The sequence below is a fragment of the Plasmodium malariae genome, assembly GCF_900090045.1.
Source record: "Plasmodium malariae genome assembly, chromosome: 11".
In the NCBI taxonomy this organism is placed as follows: Eukaryota; Apicomplexa; class Aconoidasida; order Haemosporida; family Plasmodiidae; genus Plasmodium; species Plasmodium malariae.
This window is the reverse complement of record NC_041785.1, coordinates 1073179-1093964: the sequence shown is the minus strand read 5'-3', so window position 1 is coordinate 1093964 and position 20786 is coordinate 1073179. Positions and strand designations below refer to the sequence as shown.

General features: G+C 29.4%; 5 protein-coding genes and 1 pseudogene across 5 annotated transcripts, besides 1 other annotated feature; 2 read left to right on the top strand and 4 right to left on the bottom strand.

Moving 5' to 3' along the window:
- Nucleotides 1–42: 42 nt before the first annotated feature.
- Nucleotides 43–1409, bottom strand: PmUG01_11031200 (60S ribosomal protein L7-2, putative; the record flags this gene model as incomplete). Its single annotated transcript, XM_029005963.1, has 3 exons — nt 43–459; nt 753–947; nt 1254–1409. 3 exons carry the CDS (start codon nt 1407–1409, stop codon nt 43–45), a joined length of 768 nt encoding a protein of 255 aa, XP_028862500.1.
- Nucleotides 1410–2103: 694 nt separating this feature from the next.
- On the bottom strand, nt 2104–2916 carry PmUG01_11031150 (annotated as a pseudogene).
- Nucleotides 2104–2916: a sequence feature (conserved Plasmodium protein, unknown function, pseudogene).
- A 1217-nt stretch (nt 2917–4133) lies between these two features.
- MCA1 (metacaspase 1, putative) lies at nt 4134–5999 on the bottom strand (the record flags this gene model as incomplete). Its single annotated transcript, XM_029005962.1, has 1 exon — nt 4134–5999. One exon carries the CDS (start codon nt 5997–5999, stop codon nt 4134–4136), a length of 1866 nt encoding a protein of 621 aa, XP_028862499.1.
- Nucleotides 6000–7921: 1922 nt separating this feature from the next.
- On the top strand, nt 7922–10309 carry PmUG01_11031000 (conserved Plasmodium protein, unknown function; the record flags this gene model as incomplete). The annotated part of the gene is made up of 1 exon (XM_029005961.1): nt 7922–10309. One exon carries the CDS (start codon nt 7922–7924, stop codon nt 10307–10309), a length of 2388 nt encoding a protein of 795 aa, XP_028862498.1.
- A 2665-nt stretch (nt 10310–12974) lies between these two features.
- Nucleotides 12975–15947, top strand: MCM6 (DNA replication licensing factor MCM6, putative; the record flags this gene model as incomplete). The annotated part of the gene is made up of 1 exon (XM_029005960.1): nt 12975–15947. One exon carries the CDS (start codon nt 12975–12977, stop codon nt 15945–15947), a length of 2973 nt encoding a protein of 990 aa, XP_028862497.1.
- Nucleotides 15948–17074: 1127 nt separating this feature from the next.
- On the bottom strand, nt 17075–20185 carry PmUG01_11030800 (RAP protein, putative; the record flags this gene model as incomplete). The annotated part of the gene is made up of 1 exon (XM_029005959.1): nt 17075–20185. The coding sequence occupies one exon, from the start codon at nt 20183–20185 to the stop codon at nt 17075–17077; it is 3111 nt and encodes a 1036-aa protein (XP_028862496.1).
- Between the last annotated feature and the right edge of the window lie 601 nt (nt 20186–20786).

The window sequence follows — 20786 nt, the reverse complement described above, 5'->3', positions numbered from 1 at the left end:
CACACTGCACACCTATTTACCCACGACACGTATGCTTAAATTTCAAATTATTTTTTCCAGTATTTCGTTAATTTCGTCTTTCATAAAACCTGCAAACTCACTTTTAAATTGCAAAAAATCAAATGTAATTTCAGAATTTAAGAAGGAAAAATCAAAAGGAATAACATGATTCTTCAAAATAATATCTACATTCTCTTTACATTCAAAAATGTATTCACAAAAGGACGGAAATGAATAAATTCCTTCTTTTCGAAATAATTTTTCAATAGTTTTATTTGAATCACATCTTTTTATTTCATCTCCATCTTTTAAGAAAAGTCTTTTTTCCATTAAATTATAAAAGTTATATTTTTTTATGTACCCATAACATACATAAGACTTTACAAGAAACAAGTTTTGCATATTCTGTTTATTATTAAGTAATAACACACCATTAAATTTTTTGTTTAATCTTAACTCCTACGGGGAAAGAGGAAAATAAAAATTGCATGGAAGATCATGCAAAGCGCACGGACGTAGATACATATACACACATATGCAATGCATACATTTCACATTTTAAATTCACTGTGTGCAAAAATACTGTACTCGATTGCTGAAATTAATATATTTTTTTTTTTTTTTTTTTTTCTCAAAAAGATGATAAAATGAAAGCCATCTCTCATAGAAACATATGGTCGCTTTTTTTTTTTTTTTTTTTGCAATTTTTATGATCTCTTTTAGGATAAAATTTTAAGATAAAAATTAGCTACCTGGAGAATTTGATTCGGGGCTGCGTAAATACATTCAACTTTATTTCTTATTGCAAAAATGCATTGTCCTTGCTCATCAAAATTTTGACTTTTCACTTGTTTTCGTAATCTATGAAACTCCTTTTTCTGATTTTCCAATTTCTTTGCATATTCTTTTTTTTTATAGAATGTGTTTAATTTTTTTTTTTTAACTATCTGTTAACGGGGGAAAGGAAGTGTAAAAAAAAAAAAAAAAAAAGGATATACAAAATCATGCATGTTGTAGTCACATAGCTTTATCTACATTTATAAATGTTCACATATATACACATTAATACACATGTACTAAAATGTACGTACGTACATACGTTCGTTTATGGAATATACATTCGAATGTTTCATGAGCATTAATGAATTGTGGAATGTTCAATTTGGAATTTTTCATTATCAAAAAGTTAATGAATTTTAAATCTTCCTTTAAAATATTTTTATTTTTTAATATTCAAAATATATCTCCCTTACTTTTACATCTTCATCTCCGGTGTTATTTTGTAGGAGTACTCTGTGTTCATCCTTAAATTTAACTTTCTTAATTCTTCTAAATTTTACCAATTTCTTTTTATTATTATTTCCAGTTTTATTTTTTTTTGAATCCTTGCTTTCTTTCTTTTTATGCATTTTATTTTAATTTGTTTTTTAAATTTGAAAAATTATTAACAATATTGTATGACTCAAAAATGGGCATAAAATGAAAAAGCAAAAAAAGCAAGAAATTTTTGCTTCTTGAATGAAATGTTAATTTGTAAAAACGAAATGAAGCAGAAGAAAGAAATTCATTCATAATATTAGGCATTAGAAATACTCCTAAGAGAGTTCATCAAACATGGAGGAAAAAAAAAAAAAGAAATACATGAACGTGCTTAATACATGTAAATATATCAAAATACATTATATAAATATATGCCTTCAGTACACAGGAAAACATGATAATATTTTACAATATGATACAACATATAATAATTCAATATGAAAGACTGTTTAAAAAAGTAATAATGAGTTGCGCTTTATTTTAATACAAGAAATACTGTAATAGTATGTATATAAGATATATAATGAAAAAGCATTGTTCATGTATATATACATATATAAACACAACTGTATAAACAGAAAAAAAATGATGAAAATGTCGTTTTTTAATTTCTGTATTAATTTTTTTTTTTTTTTTTTCTTTTCCAATAAAATATAAGAGAAAAAATTAGGGTATATCAAAAAGTTTGGAAGGAAAAAAAAAAAAAAAAAAAAAAAAACCCATTATGTATTTATATATTTTCCTTCCATGCAGATATATTCCATACGTACCATTTTTGTGTATTCACGTATATGTACCATTTTTATTGTTTTTTTTATTTTTTACATATGCTTATACTGCTCTATTATTTATCATCCTTTCTTTGGTTATAGCAATGTTTTCTCCGCTGATTACTCGGTTTATCATTTTGCGGATAATATCGCTTGCTTTTGCTTCTACCTCATCTTCACATATATTTAATGCTCTAATGGTTGTATTTGGGTTCATGCTAAGTTTTCATTACTCGAAAGATGTCCCTTTTTTGTTTTTAAGTCATTTTATTTGGTTTTATATTTCCGGAAATTTTTGCATCAACAGTTGAACCTTGCAACCTGTTTTGCTTCATCCTTTTAAGTAGTGAAGCACCTTTTTTTTCATAAATCATTTTGAATTCAGAATATTAACATATGGCATTGATCATAAAGATCGTTCTGTTTATGGAAAGGAGTTATTTAATATTGTTTATGTATTTTTGCATCATTTTGTAAATAGATATTTTGTCAAATATCAACGGATGAGTATTTTTTATTTTTTATGAATATATATTATAATAAATTAGAAATATTATAAAGGCAATAAACTATTTTTGATCTTTTTCTTTTTTTACTACTTAATTCGGTCTTTCCATTTATTTTACTTTTCTTTTATAATATCATTTGTATTGGTATAATTATAAGTAACTTTTTTACTTTTTTTTTTAAATAGCTATTTAGCCATAATTCAAAAATTATTTTCTCCACATTTTCTCCTGTCTTGCAAGGTAAAAATAAAATAAAAATAAAAATAAAATTTCCAAAACAAGTTTATTATTTAAGAAAAGAACTTTAAATCTACACTCTAGTTTTATATGATGTAAAAAATATATAGTGATCTAATGAGGCTAATTTTTCTCCTTCAAGGAGCAGCTTAAAGATCATTGCATATATGTCCTTTCACTTGTAAATACCTGCACACGCAAGAAAAGTCTACACATGGGGTTACTGTGTAGTTATGCAATTGATTACTATACAAATGGTTTTCTTAAAAATGAAGAAAAAGTTTCTAAGCTCAAGGAGAACAAATGCAAAAAATAAAAAAAAAATTATTAAGAAGTCAGGTATTTTTTCTTTTGAAGGAACGGATACATAATATATTTTTACATTTATGTATATTTCTTAACCATAACATATGTTACATGTGAACATTAATAGAAGGACAATAAACTTTTATGAAGACAGGGAAACAATAAAAAACTTCCTCACTTAAACCTTTGTGAATAAGGCATTTTTTCTGTTTTTTTCCCTTTCCCCGTTAAATAATAAGCGCGTGTTATTGATTTCTTTTTCCTTTTTTTTTTAAAACTAGATAACTACGTCTATGAGTGTCTACACACACATACTTACTGCTAAAAGGGGAAACAGGCTATAATTAAGTCTATTAACTGCTATACGGATTAGACGGAAAATACAACTGATCAGCTGTATCGACAAAATATTTTGCATTCTAGTATAAACTTACGTTTATGTAAAATCAGTAGCAATCTATTTTTTACTGTTCCTTCGAATTCGAGATTTTGAAAACAGCAGGGTGAAAAATAAATGAATGAACAAATAAATAAGCCAAAAAATAGAAATAAAAAAAAAAAAAAATGAAATACCTTCAAGATGTGCTACATGTGCAATACTTGCAAAACATGCAAAACAGTTATACCCAAACTAATCTTTAATTCTTAAATAAAATATAATGAAATAATGCAAAAATTGAATGAAGACACAATATAGACTTCTTTTTTTTTTTCCCATAATTATTCACAATAACATATAAAATTGCACCTTAACTGAAACAAAGGTAGATGGGTAGATGGAACAAATATATGCGCATGAAAAGGGGGTGCTCAGCTTTAATAAAAGGGGGGGGAAAAAAAAAAAAAAAAAAGTAAATAAATAAATAAATAAAACTAATTAATTAATTAAACAAAAAGGAAGACAAACTGGCATACATACACACGTATATAGATACAAACGAACACATGAATAACTACCCACTTTTAACTAATATGCGGCACTTAATTTTTTTCAGAACAGCTCGAATAAATCCTGGTACTTTTTTTTTTTTTTTTTTTTTTTCTTCTTTAAATTATGTTCGTTAATTATTTGGCCTAGCTTTTCATTTCTATTTTTGAGAACATGTTCAAAGTCGAAAACTCTGTCTAAGTTAAATTTTTGTGAAGCCATGAAGGTAACAGTTTGCTTTCGATAAGTTTTTATATAACTATTTATACTATTTAGTAAATGTTCATAAGAAGGCGAAATAATGTTTGTAGGGCTTAGAATATGTATTATTGCAGTAACCATAGATCCCCCTGGGGCATTGCGTCCGTTATCTATTTCATAGGAGAAATCATTATCTTTGCAACCACTTAATTGACTAACATCACATACAACGTGAAAAGGGTTTTTTACTTCTTTCCATTTTCTTGATTTCATTTTATATTTATAAGCTAGATCTATACTACTTCCAGAATTACAACAGTCCATTACAGCTATTAACTTAACTCCATTATTTAAAGGTTGTATTAAGTGTTTATGTAACTCGTCATCAATTATATGTCCTTCCGTTTTATAGTCAGATGGTAGTATTGTTTCATTATATCCATCTTCTTCTATATATGAAAGATCTTTTTGTTGTGATCCATGCCCTGAATAAAGAAAAAACAAAATATCCCCAGCTTTGTTTTCTTTAGTAAGCCATGTAATGGCAGATAAAATATTCCTTCTAGTTGGTCTATAATTCGGATCATTTTCATTATCTATTAATCTTACAATATTCATTGAGGAATCATAGAAATTATATTTCGAAACTAGTAAATTTTTCATTCTTACTGTGTCGTTGGTACATCCTTTCAATTCGTCCTTCGAGCCGTAGTAATTTATACCTATCAACAATGCCTTTTTCTTATTTCCTGAAGAAAAATATAAAATCTGTTCTACGTATGGTGAGGGTGAACAGTTATACATATATCCCTGATGAAACGTAGACACGTACGAATTGGTATTCCCCAATTGGGCATTATCGTTCTCTTTCCGCGGGAAATGAGCACTCATGGTGTTATTATTATTAGCAGCATAGTTATTACTATTACGATCAATGTTATACATAATACTGCTACTGTTTGCGGCATCTTGCACACGGTTGAGAGTTGGGTAAGCGCTACTACTACCCGTTAAAATCATACTACTATTGTTACAACTGTTATCTGTTCCACAAATGTAATGAGTATTGCGCGTATCTAACGGAGCACTTAACAGAGTCGCATGAGTAGGAAACCTGCTCCTTTGTTCGCTATGTGGAAATGCATAATTTTGTTCAATCTTTGGTATATCCTTTTGAAATGTAAAGTTGTTGTAAGTATTTAGAGGTAAAGACATATCATTTATAGCAATATTATCGGGAAAATTATGTTTCTTCTTTTGTAGCTGCATAATAACATCCTCTTCATTCTTGTATGTCAATATAGCTTGTCTTATTTCATTATCTGTTCTGTTATAACATATTTCTTTTATATTAAAAAAAATTATATCATTTTCACTTCTCACTATATTCAAGGATAGTTCTAATGTGCAATTTTTTAAAATATTAATTAGTTTTATTTTTTCTTTTATTATTCTTTCCTTTGTAATAAATTCGAGGGAAAAAAACGTGTAAGCGACTTTTCTATTTATTATAGCATTACTCCAAACTTCGACTGACAGTATTTCATTTTTTTCATCTCCTACTGATTCAACTGGTAGTAAGAAGCTCTTATTAAATAAGTAAAACCCATCTCTTAATGTTGTAGTCTTATATTTTTTATTCCTCCAGTATATTTTTACATAATAAGCAGAGCCGTCTTCCTCCTTCAGCTCTGACAGCTCGAAAATTTTCAAGTATATGCTTTTCATTTATGTGGGCAGGGGTAAGTTCCCCAACTGCTAAAACGGCTAAAATGGCTAAAACGTCTAAAATGGCTAAAACGGCTAAAACGGCTAAAACGGCTAAAAATGATAAGCTCTTACGTTATTGGGGAATTAACTTTCTCTACTTATACAGTTGCTAAAGAGTTGGTAATGAAACAAAAAATTCGACCGGGTGCACATATATATATATATGTACATATATATATATAACGAGGAAAAAGCCAAAGTGGGCTTTAAAAAAAAAAAAAAGAAGAGTTCAAACAAAGCACATATACACGTGTTACGTTTATATACGTTTAGGTATGTATGTTTGCACGAATGAAATTATGTGTATGCGCGTGTACAAGTTTGTACATTTGCTCATATAAGCGAACTTGCTTGTATAGTTGTACATATATTAACTTTTATGACAAGCCTTAACCGCCTGTCCAATTAACGCATAACGAAATGCATTGTCCCGTGTGCAATTTGTGTAATATTAATTAATCCCTATTTCTGTTGCTCATGTACTATTTTTTCAGTTTTACAAATTTTTCGAAATACACTACAATTTTGATAAAAATATACAAATGGGTAAAAGAAAATAAAAATAATGAAAGTCAAACAGTTGGTTTTGAAAATGAAATGTCATATGTGGAAAGATATGTTTACAAAAAAAAAAAAAGGAAAAACAGAAAAGAAAAGAATGAAAGAACGTATGAATAAAAGAAAGTATGAATGAAAGTATGAATGAAAGTATGAATGAAAGTATGAGTGAAAGTATGAATGAAAGTATGAATGAAAGTATGAGTGAAAGTATGAATGAAAGTATGAATGAAAGTATGAGTGAAAGAATGCATGAGAGAAGAATAAATGAAGATGGAAGAAGGACGGTGGACATACGACGAAGGAATTACGAAGAAGTACGAAGAACAAACGAATTACTAAAAAGCAACAAACAATGGAAAAAATGGGGAAATTATCATAATAAAAAAGGAAAAAAAAAATTTCAAGTAAACAATGAAAAAATAAAATGAAAATGAAAATATATGTACATACGTACGTTCATAGTACATATGGGACAAAAAAAAAAAAAAAAAAAAAAAAAAAATTTAGCCTAACGTGCATGCTCAGTATGCCCTTTTTAAAGGTGCAAAAAGTTATGCCTTCAGAGTAGTGTGCTTAAATTATTTCCCTTCAGGAATGGAAATTACACATAATTATTTTTTAAGAGGAGTTACTAAAAAAGAAAAAAAAATGTTAGCGGTAGTAGTATGGGAAAAATTGTACATTGTATACATATGAAATAGAAATATTTTTTTTTTTTTTTTTTTTTTTTTTTTTGCATAATAAAAATAAATATAAATATAAAAATAGCATTTCTCTATGTACATACCATATTTTGGACTAATATAAAATTGGAAATGTAAAATAGGGTCTTATTCAATTATATTAACGTGTAACTACAGGTTTGAAATGACAGTGTATAATGTCGTTTATTCGTTATACCGCCACTACTGTTATTCCTATTATTACTTCCATTATTATTACTATATTGTTACTATTATCCTTATCGTTACGCTTGTTTATGCATTTTTTTCGACATGATTTACGAATAACGTGTATGTACTGAAATGCTTCCGCAATTATTCGCTCTTTTATGCGCTTGTTTATTCTCTAGTGTATTCCCTCGTTTATTCACTCGTTTGTTGGCTCGTTTATTCGTTCATTTATTTATTTAATTTCCTACTAATTCGAACTAATGTACATTTAACTTCCACTTTTTTTTTTGTATTGTTTTTATGTTTTCGTTCTTTCCTTTCCCCTCCTCACCCTTTCTCCCGATTTGGTATAAAACTTTTGGTAATTTCGAAATTTTTTTTTTTTTTTTTTTTTTTTCTGTTATGCTGTGATAAAGTGATGACAAGATGGAGGAAAATATTAAGGAACTAATAAAAAAAGAAAAAGAAAGGAGAAGATTATTGAGAGAAGAAAAAAATAAAAAGAAAGAGAGTGAAAAGCAAAATGAACATAGAGCAACTAACCTTAATTTAAAAATTAATAAAACATTTCCCGGAAAGGATAGCGGAAGGGATTGTGGAAAGGACTACAGAAAGGATAGCGAAAGAAATCATTCCAAGGATAGTACGCATAAAAGCCTCCTTTTGAATATTCAAAAAAATTATGAACGCAGACTGAACGATGACAACTGCAAGGTGGTAGAAGAAAAAATAAAGGGCATTACGGTAACAGGTAATGAGCGTAGCAGTAAGAGAAGTGGAATTGGTAGTAGTAAAAGAAGTGGAAACGGTAGCAGCAGCAGAAACAGCAGCAGAAATAGCAGCCGTAGCAGTATTGGCACAAGTCGGTTGAAGAGGAATTGCAATAAGGATGATAATAATAATAATTATAGTAATAATAGTAATAGTAATAATAATAGTAATGATAATTGTAATGATAATTGTAATGATAACAGTAATGATAACAGTAATGATAACAGCAATGATAACAGCAATGATAACAGTAATGATAACAGTAATGATAACAGCAATGATAACAGTAATGATAACAGCAATGATAACAGTAATGATAACAGTAATGATAACAGCAATGATAACAGTAATGATAACAGTAATGATAACAGTAATGATAACAGTAATAGTAAAAATAATAAAGGAACGGGAATCCTTAAAAGAGTGCGCATCAGTGAACCCACAGCACCAATGAATAGACTAAATAAGAATAAGAATTTGAACGACGCCTTTATGCAATATAGTAATAATAACAAGGGAGAAAATATTGATGTTTTTGATAGTACCAATAATGATGAGGAAGAAGGGTGTTACAAAAAATTTCATAATAAAGATTTACCTGCAGACTTTTTCGATCAACTAATTATTAAAAATGATATTAACAACAACGAAATGAATAACCAAAAGGTAAATTTAGAAGAGATAAAAAAAGATAATAAAGGTGGAGTAGTAAAAGAAAACAATATTGTAAATTTTGGTAATGATGCCCATTTTGATAGAAGCATACAAATGTGTTTACCTGAAGATGAATCGGCATCATATCATAATACTTATGGTAATAATCCTATGGATCATGAGAAAGGAAACAATAAATGGGGTACCAACGAGAATATTTTAGAAGAAAAAAATGAACATAATATGGAAATAGTTGAAATGTATGAAATAATTGAACAGACATCTGATAATTTAGATTTGGGAGGAGGAAATGAAGATTTTTTTAGGAAATTAAAAAGGAAAAGAAAAAAACGTAAAAATGGGATAAATAGATCGAAGGGGAAAGAAAAAGATAATAAGGAAAACAATGATGAAGGAAGTACTGACCACAATGACGGTGGGCGTAATGATAGCAGTACTGGCGGACGTAGTAATAGCAGTGCTGGCGGACGTAGTGATAGCAGTGCTGGCGGACGTAGTGATAACAATGATGATGAGGAGTTGAGAACATGGGGTAGAAGGAACAGAGGCAAGGATGACACACAAAACAACGATAGCATAATGAAACTGTTTAACAACAACTTAGATGATGTAACGCACTATAAACCGATAGACACAGCATATTATGAAGAACTGGAATATTTGCATAAAATGCTAATAGAAAAGAAAAAATATATTTTAGGCGATATGTATGATGAGATGAATGAGCAAAAGGAGGATGAGGATGTGGAAGTACTAGACGAATTAAATGAGTTTCGAAAAAAAAAAAAAATTAACGACAGTGGTATGGAGTACGGAGGGCATAGAGATCATGTAGAGTATGGAGGATATAGTGGATATAATAGCATGTATGGCGGGCATAACAAACCCGACAAACATGAAGAAAATAGTTCCAACTTTAATGTTGAGGAAATTTACGAGTTATTAAAGTTAAAGAAAGGACAACATGGAAACGATTACACCCAAAGCATTGTTGCAGATAGAACAAGGGAACAACAGGACGATGAGAATAGAACAAAAAACGAGCAACATAAAAATATACCCGTGGGTTTTTTTGATGATAAAGAAAAAGATATTCTTGTGAGAGAAAACATTTCGTTATCAAAAATAAATCAAAAAATAATAGAAATAAAAAAACAAAAAAAGAAATTTTTATTGGCATATAAAAATACGGAAAATATTTATGAAGAAACAAAAAACAATTACATCGATTATTTGTATGATGACAAATTTGATAACAAAGAGCAAATTCTTAATGATATAAAAAACAAAACTATAAATTTAGACCATTTCAAGAAAGAAATTGACAAACGAATGAAAGGAATAGCTCCAAAAAAAAAAAAAAAATAAAAATAAAAATAAAAATAAAAATCAAAAGGAAAATAATTACCAACATTATGATATTCACGGAGGGATTTGTGACTGGAGAAGGAAAAGCTTCTTTTAGTGCAGCGCACTGATGTTATTCAATGGGGGTAATAAACAAAAGGGATGAAAATAAAATTGTATCAAATTTTGCCAGTCGAAGGTTTATGGAAAAAGGATAACCCGTTAACTTTTACCATTACATATAAAAAATGTGTACGAAAATATAATGGTGAAGAGTGGTAAATGGCAAGGAAACTGTGTTTCCAATTTTTGAGCTTTCCTGCTACTTGAGTCCAAGTAAAAAGAAATGTAAGAAATGAATTTTGTATTAAACAGATATATATTTTATTTGAATGCATTTGTAAATACCCACAATAATAGCATATATATATATATTTATATATACGTGAATACATGTTATAGATGAATATACACACATATTTACGAATACAAAAGTACATAAATATATATGACCAAACAAAAACAAAAACAAACCCAAGACGTATATGTCAAAGTGGACGAACGTAATCATAAATTAAAAAATTTTGTTGTTTTGTTTTATATCCAAAAAAATTGGTACCCCATTTCTACACACATTACACTGTAGCACCTTGTATGTCTTGACTATTTGAAAAATTTCCTTCATTTTTAGGAAAATTGTTTTTTGTTCTTTTTACGCTTAGATTTTAAGCCCTTTTTTTTTCTTTTTATTATATACATTTTATTATTTCTCATATTCTTCTCCATTTAGTGATACTTTATTTGTTTAAAAAAAATAATGATATTTCATTTTGGAATTTATGTACAGGCAAGGTGAAAAAAGAAAACAGAAAAAAAAAAAAAAAAAAAAAGTGTGTCGCCCTTGCCCAGTTTTATCTCTCTTCTATGCACACGCACATATACACAAGTGCAAATTTATTTGTATAATCTTTTTTTTTTTTTTGTCTTTCTATTTTATCACATTTTATTTTATCGTGTTATATAATGTTACATCGTATTTTATTTTTCCATCTTATCCTATTTATTTATTTATTTATATATTTATTTATTTATTTATTTATTTATTTATTTATTTATTTTTTTTTGTTTTGTTTTGTTTTTTTTTGCCTCTTGCTCGTTTTCGAATTGTATGTACTCGAACAAATATTCCTCATTGTCCTATTCGTATAGGGCTCTATTGAATTTACTTCTTTTGCTTTGTTAACTTCATCTTTTTTCACCCCTGAAATAAACTTTTAAACACTGTTCAAGAATTGCGTATTTCATTCACGTATATATGTATTACTGGTATGCCCATTATCATCTCATTCATTTTTTGCTTCCATAATTTTTACATCCATAATTTTTACTTCCATAATTTTTATTTTCATAATTTTTATTTTCATAATTTTTATTTTCATAATTTTTATTTTCATAATTTTTACTTCTCTTCATTTTACCGCATTTCGTTTCGTATCGCTTTCCCCTTTTTTTTTTTTTTTTTTCTGTCAATTTAAATTAACCAAATGGGGAAAAAATTACGAGCAGAAAATATTTCTCAACCTTACCGATATTCAAGCAAATAAAAGAAGCATTCAAACGTCTTGCCGCGTAAGAAGGTGTGTATGTATTTTTTATGTGCTCCATTAGTTGAACAAGCAGGAAAAAAAAAAAAAGAGCTAATGAACATACACACGTGTACACGTATATGCGAACATACGCATGTATGCATTTATTCATGTATGTGCATATGTGTGTACCTAATTTTTAACCAGCCGCTGTACCTTCCCAATTTTTTGCAAAAGTAATTTGCAGATAATCATAAATAAAATACTCCAAGAATAAACCAAAAAATATTGGTGAAGTTGGAACAGCATTTCAGAATAAATTCGAAACGGTGGAAAGAAAGTAAAAAGTATACGTAAAAAAATTATATCGTAGCAGAAGTTTTTGAAGAAAATTTTTTTTTTAGGAAAAAAAAAAAAAAAAAAAAAAAGGTTGAACAAAACGCATTGTGTAAAATAGGACATATAAAACCCAGAAATCCGCTTTATGCATATGTGCTTGTAAATATAGTACTTCCCGTAGATACACACATATATATATATATATATATACATATATATATATATATATGCTCATCGCGCGTGTACTGCCTATATTTATCCTCGAAAGACCCTAGCCAGTGGTAGCACACGCTACACTGTATTTTGAATCTGACAATTTTGACAAAAAAGAGTTATGCATATACTGTTTTCCTTTATTTTAAAATAAATAAATACTCAAAAGTGCTGTATTTGTATGTCGAAATTATGCAGCTGTTATAAATGTGTGTTTATGTGTATATGTATGTATGGTAGTATATGCATGTATTATTCGAATGCGCTTCGTTAAATCGTGTTGTTATTCATAGCCACATTATACCTATTTTGCCGCTAATTTACCTGTACGGCACTGTGTACAATTTATTTTAGGAAATCATTATAACGGACACGTAAGACGCACAAACACACGCAAAGACTCACAACGATATCATATACACACATAAAGCAAATAGTACTCCCCTTCCGAGTAAAGGTACGAAAGTACAAGTGTGTGAGAGGAACAAACTTATTACCGTATTGTAGCAGTTTTCATAAAAATGTCTGTTATGTTTAACGAGAGTGAAATGTCTGGACTTGATGCCCACAGTGCTTTTGGAAATAATGAAACGTCAACATATCAAAAAAAAAGGAAATATGATGAGAGCTCTAATTTAAGTATTAACGATTTAGTGGGTGAAGAAGAGGAAGAGGATGATGAGGATGAGGAGGAGGAACCATCATATGTTCAAGATGAAAATATGGCAAAAGTTTTCGAAAAATTTTTAAAAACATTTACTGAAAAAAAGAGTAAAAAAAGACGTCCCGTTCGTAGAGGTGGAATGACCAGCGATAATACTAGGATAGAGAACAAGGCGGATGAGCATGAGCATAACGATGATGATAATAATAATGATAACGAAAATGATGATAATGATGGTGATGATGATGACGATAATGATAGTGTGTGGAAGGACAACCTAAATTTTGATTTTCCAAGTTCACTGGAAATAGCAAAAGATGCTCATTATGTATTACTTTTATTTTCAATTTTGCAAAATTCGTATTCAAGAAATAAGGTATTAGTTGTTGATATGAAACATGTGTTAATGTGGGAGCCAACTAATAAAAATAACTTTGATATAGGAAGCCAATTATATATGTATATAAAAAGACATTTTTTAAGAATCTTAGATATATTTGAACAAAAAGTACAATTATTAGCAGAAAGCATTAATCCAATTAAGACTAGAGAAGTGGGTAAACTTTGTTTACGTTTTTATAATAAAAAGAATCCAATTCATTCGTTAAGAAGTTTAAGATGTGAAATGTTAGGTGAAATGATTAGTGTTAGAGGTCAAGTTACAAGGACATCAGATGTTAGACCAGAATTAACTTTAGCTTCTTTTAAATGTAATGAATGTGGTAATATAATTAATGGAGTTAAACAACAATTCCGATATACTCAACCAAGTAAATGCCCTTCAGCTAGCTGTAGTAATATGTATGATTGGTCTTTAGTTTTAGAACAATCTTACTTTGTGGATTGGCAAAAAATAAGATTACAAGAAATAGCTCAAGAAAGTCCACCAGGTTCTATGCCTAGAAATATGGATGTCATTCTAAGGAATGATATAGTTGATTCTGTTCATGCAGGAGATCGTATAATCGTTACGGGATGTTTAATTGTTGTACCTGATATACCAACATTAATGAAACCAGGTGATATACCTAGAAGTGTAGCTAGACAGATGTTAAGGAAAAATGAAAATTCATTAGTATCTCAAGGGTTAACAGGTATTAAAGGAGTAGGTGTTCAAGACTTAAATCATAAATTATGTATATATGGATGTCAAATTGAAAAATTAAATAATTCGAAAAAGGATAATAACTCGTTTGATGAACAAACACAAATAGATATAAATTGTGAAGAAATCTTAAATTGTGATGACTTGAAATGGTTAAGAGATATAGCGATGCATCCAAATACTATTGATATATTAGCAGAATGTATTGCTCCAAAAATTTGGGGAAATATTGAAATAAAAAAAGGTGCATTATTAATGATGACGGGAGGTGTTCAAAAAATAACATCTAACTGTAAATTAAGAGGAGATATAAATATGTGTATTGTTGGTGATCCAGGTACAGCGAAGAGTGAAATATTAAAATATGTAGAAAGTTTTGCACCTAGAGCAATATTTACATCAGGGAAAGGTTCAACAGCTGCTGGTTTAACTGCAGCAGTACACAGAGATCCAGATCAAGGTGATACAGTCTTAGAAGCAGGTGCATTGATGTATGCTGATCAAGGTATTTGCTGTATAGACGAATTTGACAAAATGGATGAAAAAGATAGAGTAGCAATTCATGAAGCCATGGAACAACAAACCATTTCTATAACAAAAGCAGGTATACAAGCTACGTTAAACGCAAGAGCATCTGTTCTTGCTGCATGTAATCCAAAATATGGTAGATATGATTCGTTAAAAACATTTGCTCAGAATGTGAATATACCAGCTCCCTTATTGTCTCGTTTTGATTTATTTTACACCATGTTGGATAGTATTGATATTGACAAGGACACAAACATAGCTAATCATTTAGTTTCCATGCACTGTGGTGAAGAAGCGGAAAAACATTTAAAAGCAACTGCAGGAAAATTAGACAATATTAAATTGGAAATATATTTAGAGCTTAGTAAACGAGTCAAACCATTGTTAACTGATGAAGCAAAATATAAATTAATACATTATTATGTATCTTTTAGAAATATCGAGTATTCTCCTGGTGCACAACGATCTATGCGGATGACAGTACGTCAACTAGAGTCTCTTATTCGGTTAAGTGAAGCTGTAGCTAAGTTAAAGTTTTCTCATTTTGTTGATATAAAACATGTAGAAATTGCTTGTGCTATTTTTAAGGCTTCTATGAAAAAGATATCAAATGAAAAGGAAATAAATCTTGAGGAGGAATTTTATAAGGTGAACAAGTCACTCATGGGCAATAGGAATAACAAATGGGATGAACAACAAGTTGATAATAATCATATGAATACTAGCATAAATAGTAATAGGAATGGTATTAATAACACTGCGCGTAGTAGTAATACTAATGAAGATAATGTGGAACAAAGCAGAAAAGTTACTACCATAAAAGCAAGTGAATACCAATACATATCAGCTATCATTTTTGAAATAATTAAAGAATATGAATTTAATAATAATAATGAATGTATCACGCAAGACCAACTTATCGAGTCATATTTACAAGTTTACGCAAAAGCAGAATCTACTGAACAAGTAGATGAATGGGTCTACAAATTAAAAAAAATTATTCAAAGATTAATTAATCAAGATATGAAATTATTATCAGAAACAAATGAACACGATAATGAAAACGTCATCTTACGTATTCATCCCAACTATGCTGGTACCATTGCAGATGGGGTTGCTTCCAACAAAAACACCTATGGGTATAACACGTTTAAGAATTATCAAACAGACGATAAAATTGATGAGGACGACTTGGACTTCCAGGAGGACATCGACAACTTTTGATCCATCTACCACCATATGTGGAATTATATATGTGGTTGAATACGCTTGCATATGTGGTGTTATATCCTACGTTATACCATCCATCATCTCTTCTAACAACTTCTCCCTGCATTCAATTATGTTTACACTTTAGTGAATTCACGACAGTCAGTGTATGAATAAGCTGCATAAAACAGAAGCATAAAATTCTATTAAACTCTTTAAGGAAGTTACTGGCACATGATACAAGCGTCGACAATGTACGCTTACCGATCATCGCAATCATGTATGCCTGTATATATGTACGTGTGCATGTATCTGTGTACATTCATGTGTGTGCTTTTTTCTGTATAGATATGCTCATCGTGCCAACGAACTACTTTGAGCAGCATTTTGGCTACACTGTACTTTCCATATATATGTACATACTTTTATACATATATATATATATATATATATATGCGTACATATATGTATATATTTAATTCCTTACGTGTGCGTGTTATGCCACATGGAGCATAGTCCAACGGGGTTGGAGGAAGCCTTGTAAATTTTTTTATCAACACGCACATCCGTACGTATATGAGTAACAATTGCGTTGATATTTTTTTTGAACTCGAAAAACCAGTACACACTGAGAGGCAAAAAAAAAAAAAAAAAAAATTTCATCTTACACAGTATGCATTCACACATCAAACATTGCACAATGCCATCAAAATTTGTGCATATTTTTTCACCCGAATTGTAACATATAATGTTGGGAAATCGGAACAATTTCGCCATCAATTTTGCAATATTTTTTTATTTTCCACATATTTATATTTTTTATATTTTTATATTTCAATAGTGTAGCACAACTGTGGACATGTACGCAATGTAGAAAAACAGATAATAATTTTTTTTAAAGAAAACCCTTTTTTTTTTTTTTTTTTTTTTTTTTTTTTTTTTTCCCTTGTGAAACATATTAGGTTCATCCACCTTATATTAGCATTGCCACTAAGGAAGTGTGGCTAGAAAGAAAAAGAACAAAATCCAAATAATAATATCTAAGGGACATAAAATAAAAAGAAAAACAATAATGGCTACGTTCAAAAGAGAAAATTGCGTAATTATTGTCATCCACATTGTCTTCCTTCCCCTTTTCCAAGTTACACATTTTTGATTTTCTTTTTTAAAAATTTCAGCTTATTTTTTTTTCTATATTTCGCAATGTCTATCAAAAAGTTTGTTTTACTCTTGGACTGTTGTACAGTTTGGTTTATTTGAGAAACTTGACTTTTACTTAATGGTTCATTACTTTGATTAAGTGATAGAATTTGTCTTAAATGAAAATTAGTCTTATCTGATAATAATTTTTTAATATAAGCTTTTTTGTGTAAATCTGTTTTTAATAAAGCCCAAACAAAATATGGTATATTAATGACAGTATAGCCCAAATCATTTAGCAGCTTATGTTTTAATTTTGAAAAAGATGTGTACGATTTTGTGTTTTTATAAAAATGGTGTTCACCATCTACTTCTATGATTATTTTGTTCTCTTCAATTTGTTGTCGATTGTGTACCCCTTTGGGGGGAGTACTACTACTTTCTCTATCCATCCTAAGTTGCTCACCATTCTGTGATATGTAACTTTCGCGTGTTTGTCCCAATGTAGTACTACCCGTTTGATTCAATGGAGTACTACCTTTTTGTGGGTTTCCTTCACTTTTCAAATTTTGCGAGAAGCAGTTTGTGTCATATGTATAACCAGGTGTACTACTGCTACAATTTATTTTTTTTTTTTTTTCTATTGTTGTTGAGATATAATCTTTTGCAAAATAAAAAACAGCTTTATCCTCTTCAACAAAGTCGACATTATAAGGTCCAATGGGTACTTCCTCTTCTGCACATAAATTAAAAGTCAAAAGGATCTGTTTTACATTCTCTTGTAGGTCTGATTTAATATGATACTCTATTTCTTTAATTTTATTTCTTATACAATTAATATATTCTTTACATTCAATATCTAATTTATGGTATACATTAGGTACATGTTGAGTCCTAAGTGCAAGTTCGCATATTTGTAATTGTGTTAAATATATGCTATCTAAGATTATATCATATTTTATTAAATTTTTAAGCATTAAATTATATATATTTACATTATCAATTGAAAAGTAACATAAGCATAGTAATAATTTAATTAACAACTTGTAGCTTATAACATGTATAGTTCGATCGTTCAATGAATTGCATATTTGACTTGTTAGCTTTTCTTCATAAATGTCTAATTTGAACAGGCTATAGAGCACTCTTATGCTCTCACTCAGGTCGAGTGGAGCGTACTGTTTACTGCAGCTGTGGGCATGACCAGAACTGCTGGGATTTGTAAGCCCTGCTCCTTGATTACCGTCAATTCTACCAATACCGTCAATTCTACCAATACCGTCAATTCTACCAATATCGTCAATTCTACCAATATCGTCAATTCTACCAATACTGCCAATATCACTGATTCCACTTGTTCCATTTAATCTGTCCTTATAATTATCATTTATACTACATGTGTGTGTATCACCATCAGTGATATTTCCACTACTATATATTTTTTTGCCGCTCTTAATTTCAGTAGTATCCTCCATTATGCAGTCTAACGGGTCCATATTATTTCCCTTTCTGGGTGAACCTCCTTTTTCATAATGATCATACAAGTCTGCATTTTGCGTCGTATTGTGGTACTCTCCTCCACCAACAACTCTATCTGCATCTGCTTCTCTATCCCTACAATGGGAGAAGTGACCACACATGTTGTTCTTCCTAATCTGAACATGTAATTCTTCTTGTCCCCTTTCCAAGGACCCATTTTGCGGAATCAAATAAAAAAGTATACAATTAATTAGAGTAGTTTCTCTATATTTATGCATTGCATATGACTCTAAAAGGGTAATGAGTTGTGTCGAATCATAAAGTCCATTATTGACCTTTTCTATAAAAATTGAATCAAATATATGAATAGTTTTAGAAGGGAATAATTTATTTTTTGCTAATAAAAAAAAAACAACTACTAAATTGTTTAATCTTTTTAAATGATTCTGAAATACATTTAAGATGCTTTTATAAAACATATGATACTCCAATTGCAAAAATAAAAAGCATTGCATGATATAAAATATTTTATTGGTTACATGGCTACTTATATTAATATATGGTTCGTTCGTATGTAGTAAATCCTTTTTTAGTTTATTCATAACTTCGTTTAATAAACTCACATGAACATATTTCAAATCTCTTAAGCTTTTGCTGATGAGCAGAAGCGTCTTTAGTGTGTGCGGAGACTCATCCTCAAACATTGATGAGCATCCAAAACGGCTACTATTGCCATTGCTAATGTTGAACAAGCTTTGCTTTCCAGGTTCAGAAGATCCCACGGAAGGGATCCCATGCATACAGTGGTTTTTATCCTCACTCGCTTCATTACGAAGTTTATTAAGCGCCTTATTACTCAGATCACTTCTAATCATTTTCATACGTTCCTTAATTTCTTTCCTCAACTTGTACGAATAAGTATTATCCTTGTACAGCATAAATAAATGGTCAAAATTATAAGTTAACTTATCACATATGGTTTTTATTAAAGACCAGTTGAAAGGCTTTAACTTTTTAAATTTGGATTCTTGTTTCATAATATGTATATTACTGAATATCGAAATAAAATGAACAAGGTCATAAATTTCGTATTCTTCATTTAATATAAAGTATGAACACTTATTCATATATGAATCTAATATAATATTGTCAACTAATTTTAAATTGGTTAGAATATTCATTGTGTATATTACCATTTTGCTAGTATATAAATAATGAATTTTTAATTTTATTCTACTTAGTATGTTCACACATATATTATGATAAAACTCTTCTGGGTATTCATCCTTAAAATATGGATAATTTTTATTAAACACTACTAGTACTAATAGCATATCCTCAATAGTTACATTGCTATCATTCTTACTATCTATTTTTGCTTTATGAATTATTTTTTTAAACATATATTCACTTACTCTTTCAATAAATAAACATCTTTTTAGCTCTTCTATACTGCAAACATGTTGTTCATATATATCCACAGTTCTGTTTAAGCTAGTTGTAGAACTACTAAAGGAGTCATATCTTACACATTTCACAACTCGGTTACTGTTTAAACAATGGAATGGGGTGAGGTAGCTTCTGTGGAGGAATTTGTTCCACAACGAACAAACCTCTTTTTTCGTAGTAATCATATTTTTGCCCCTACCCCGTCATCCTTACCTTGAATGTACGTATATATTCGCGTATTTATGTATTATTTATAGCGCAAACGGGGGTCAATATGCACTACAATGATAGGAAATGGTACGGACTCACACAAACGCATGTTCATATGTACTTGCCGTATGATGAAGGGTATATATATTCTCATACTTATGCATATGTATACGGGAACAACACTAAACAATAATTTTTCGTAATGTCCTAAAAGAGCCAACGTCCTACACTTCTGACTAACTGAGGGTATAACTTTTTGAAAGATTAAAAGAAAGGAAAATGGAAAAAAAGGACAAAGTAAAACAAAACACAACAAAATAATATAAGGGAGTACAGTTGAGCAGAACACGAAACATACTCTACTTCCAAAAAAAAAAAAAAAAAAAAAAAAAAAAGCTGTTACAAAGTTACACGTAAATTGCTTCTATTCCCTTATTTTTTTTTTTTCTTTCGAGAATGCTATATCTTTCGCAGTTTCCCCGAATTATGATTAATTTTTTATCTCATCAGCTTTACATGTGTATTGTTAATATAAATGTATATATATATATATATTATATCTACGTTCCCCATTCC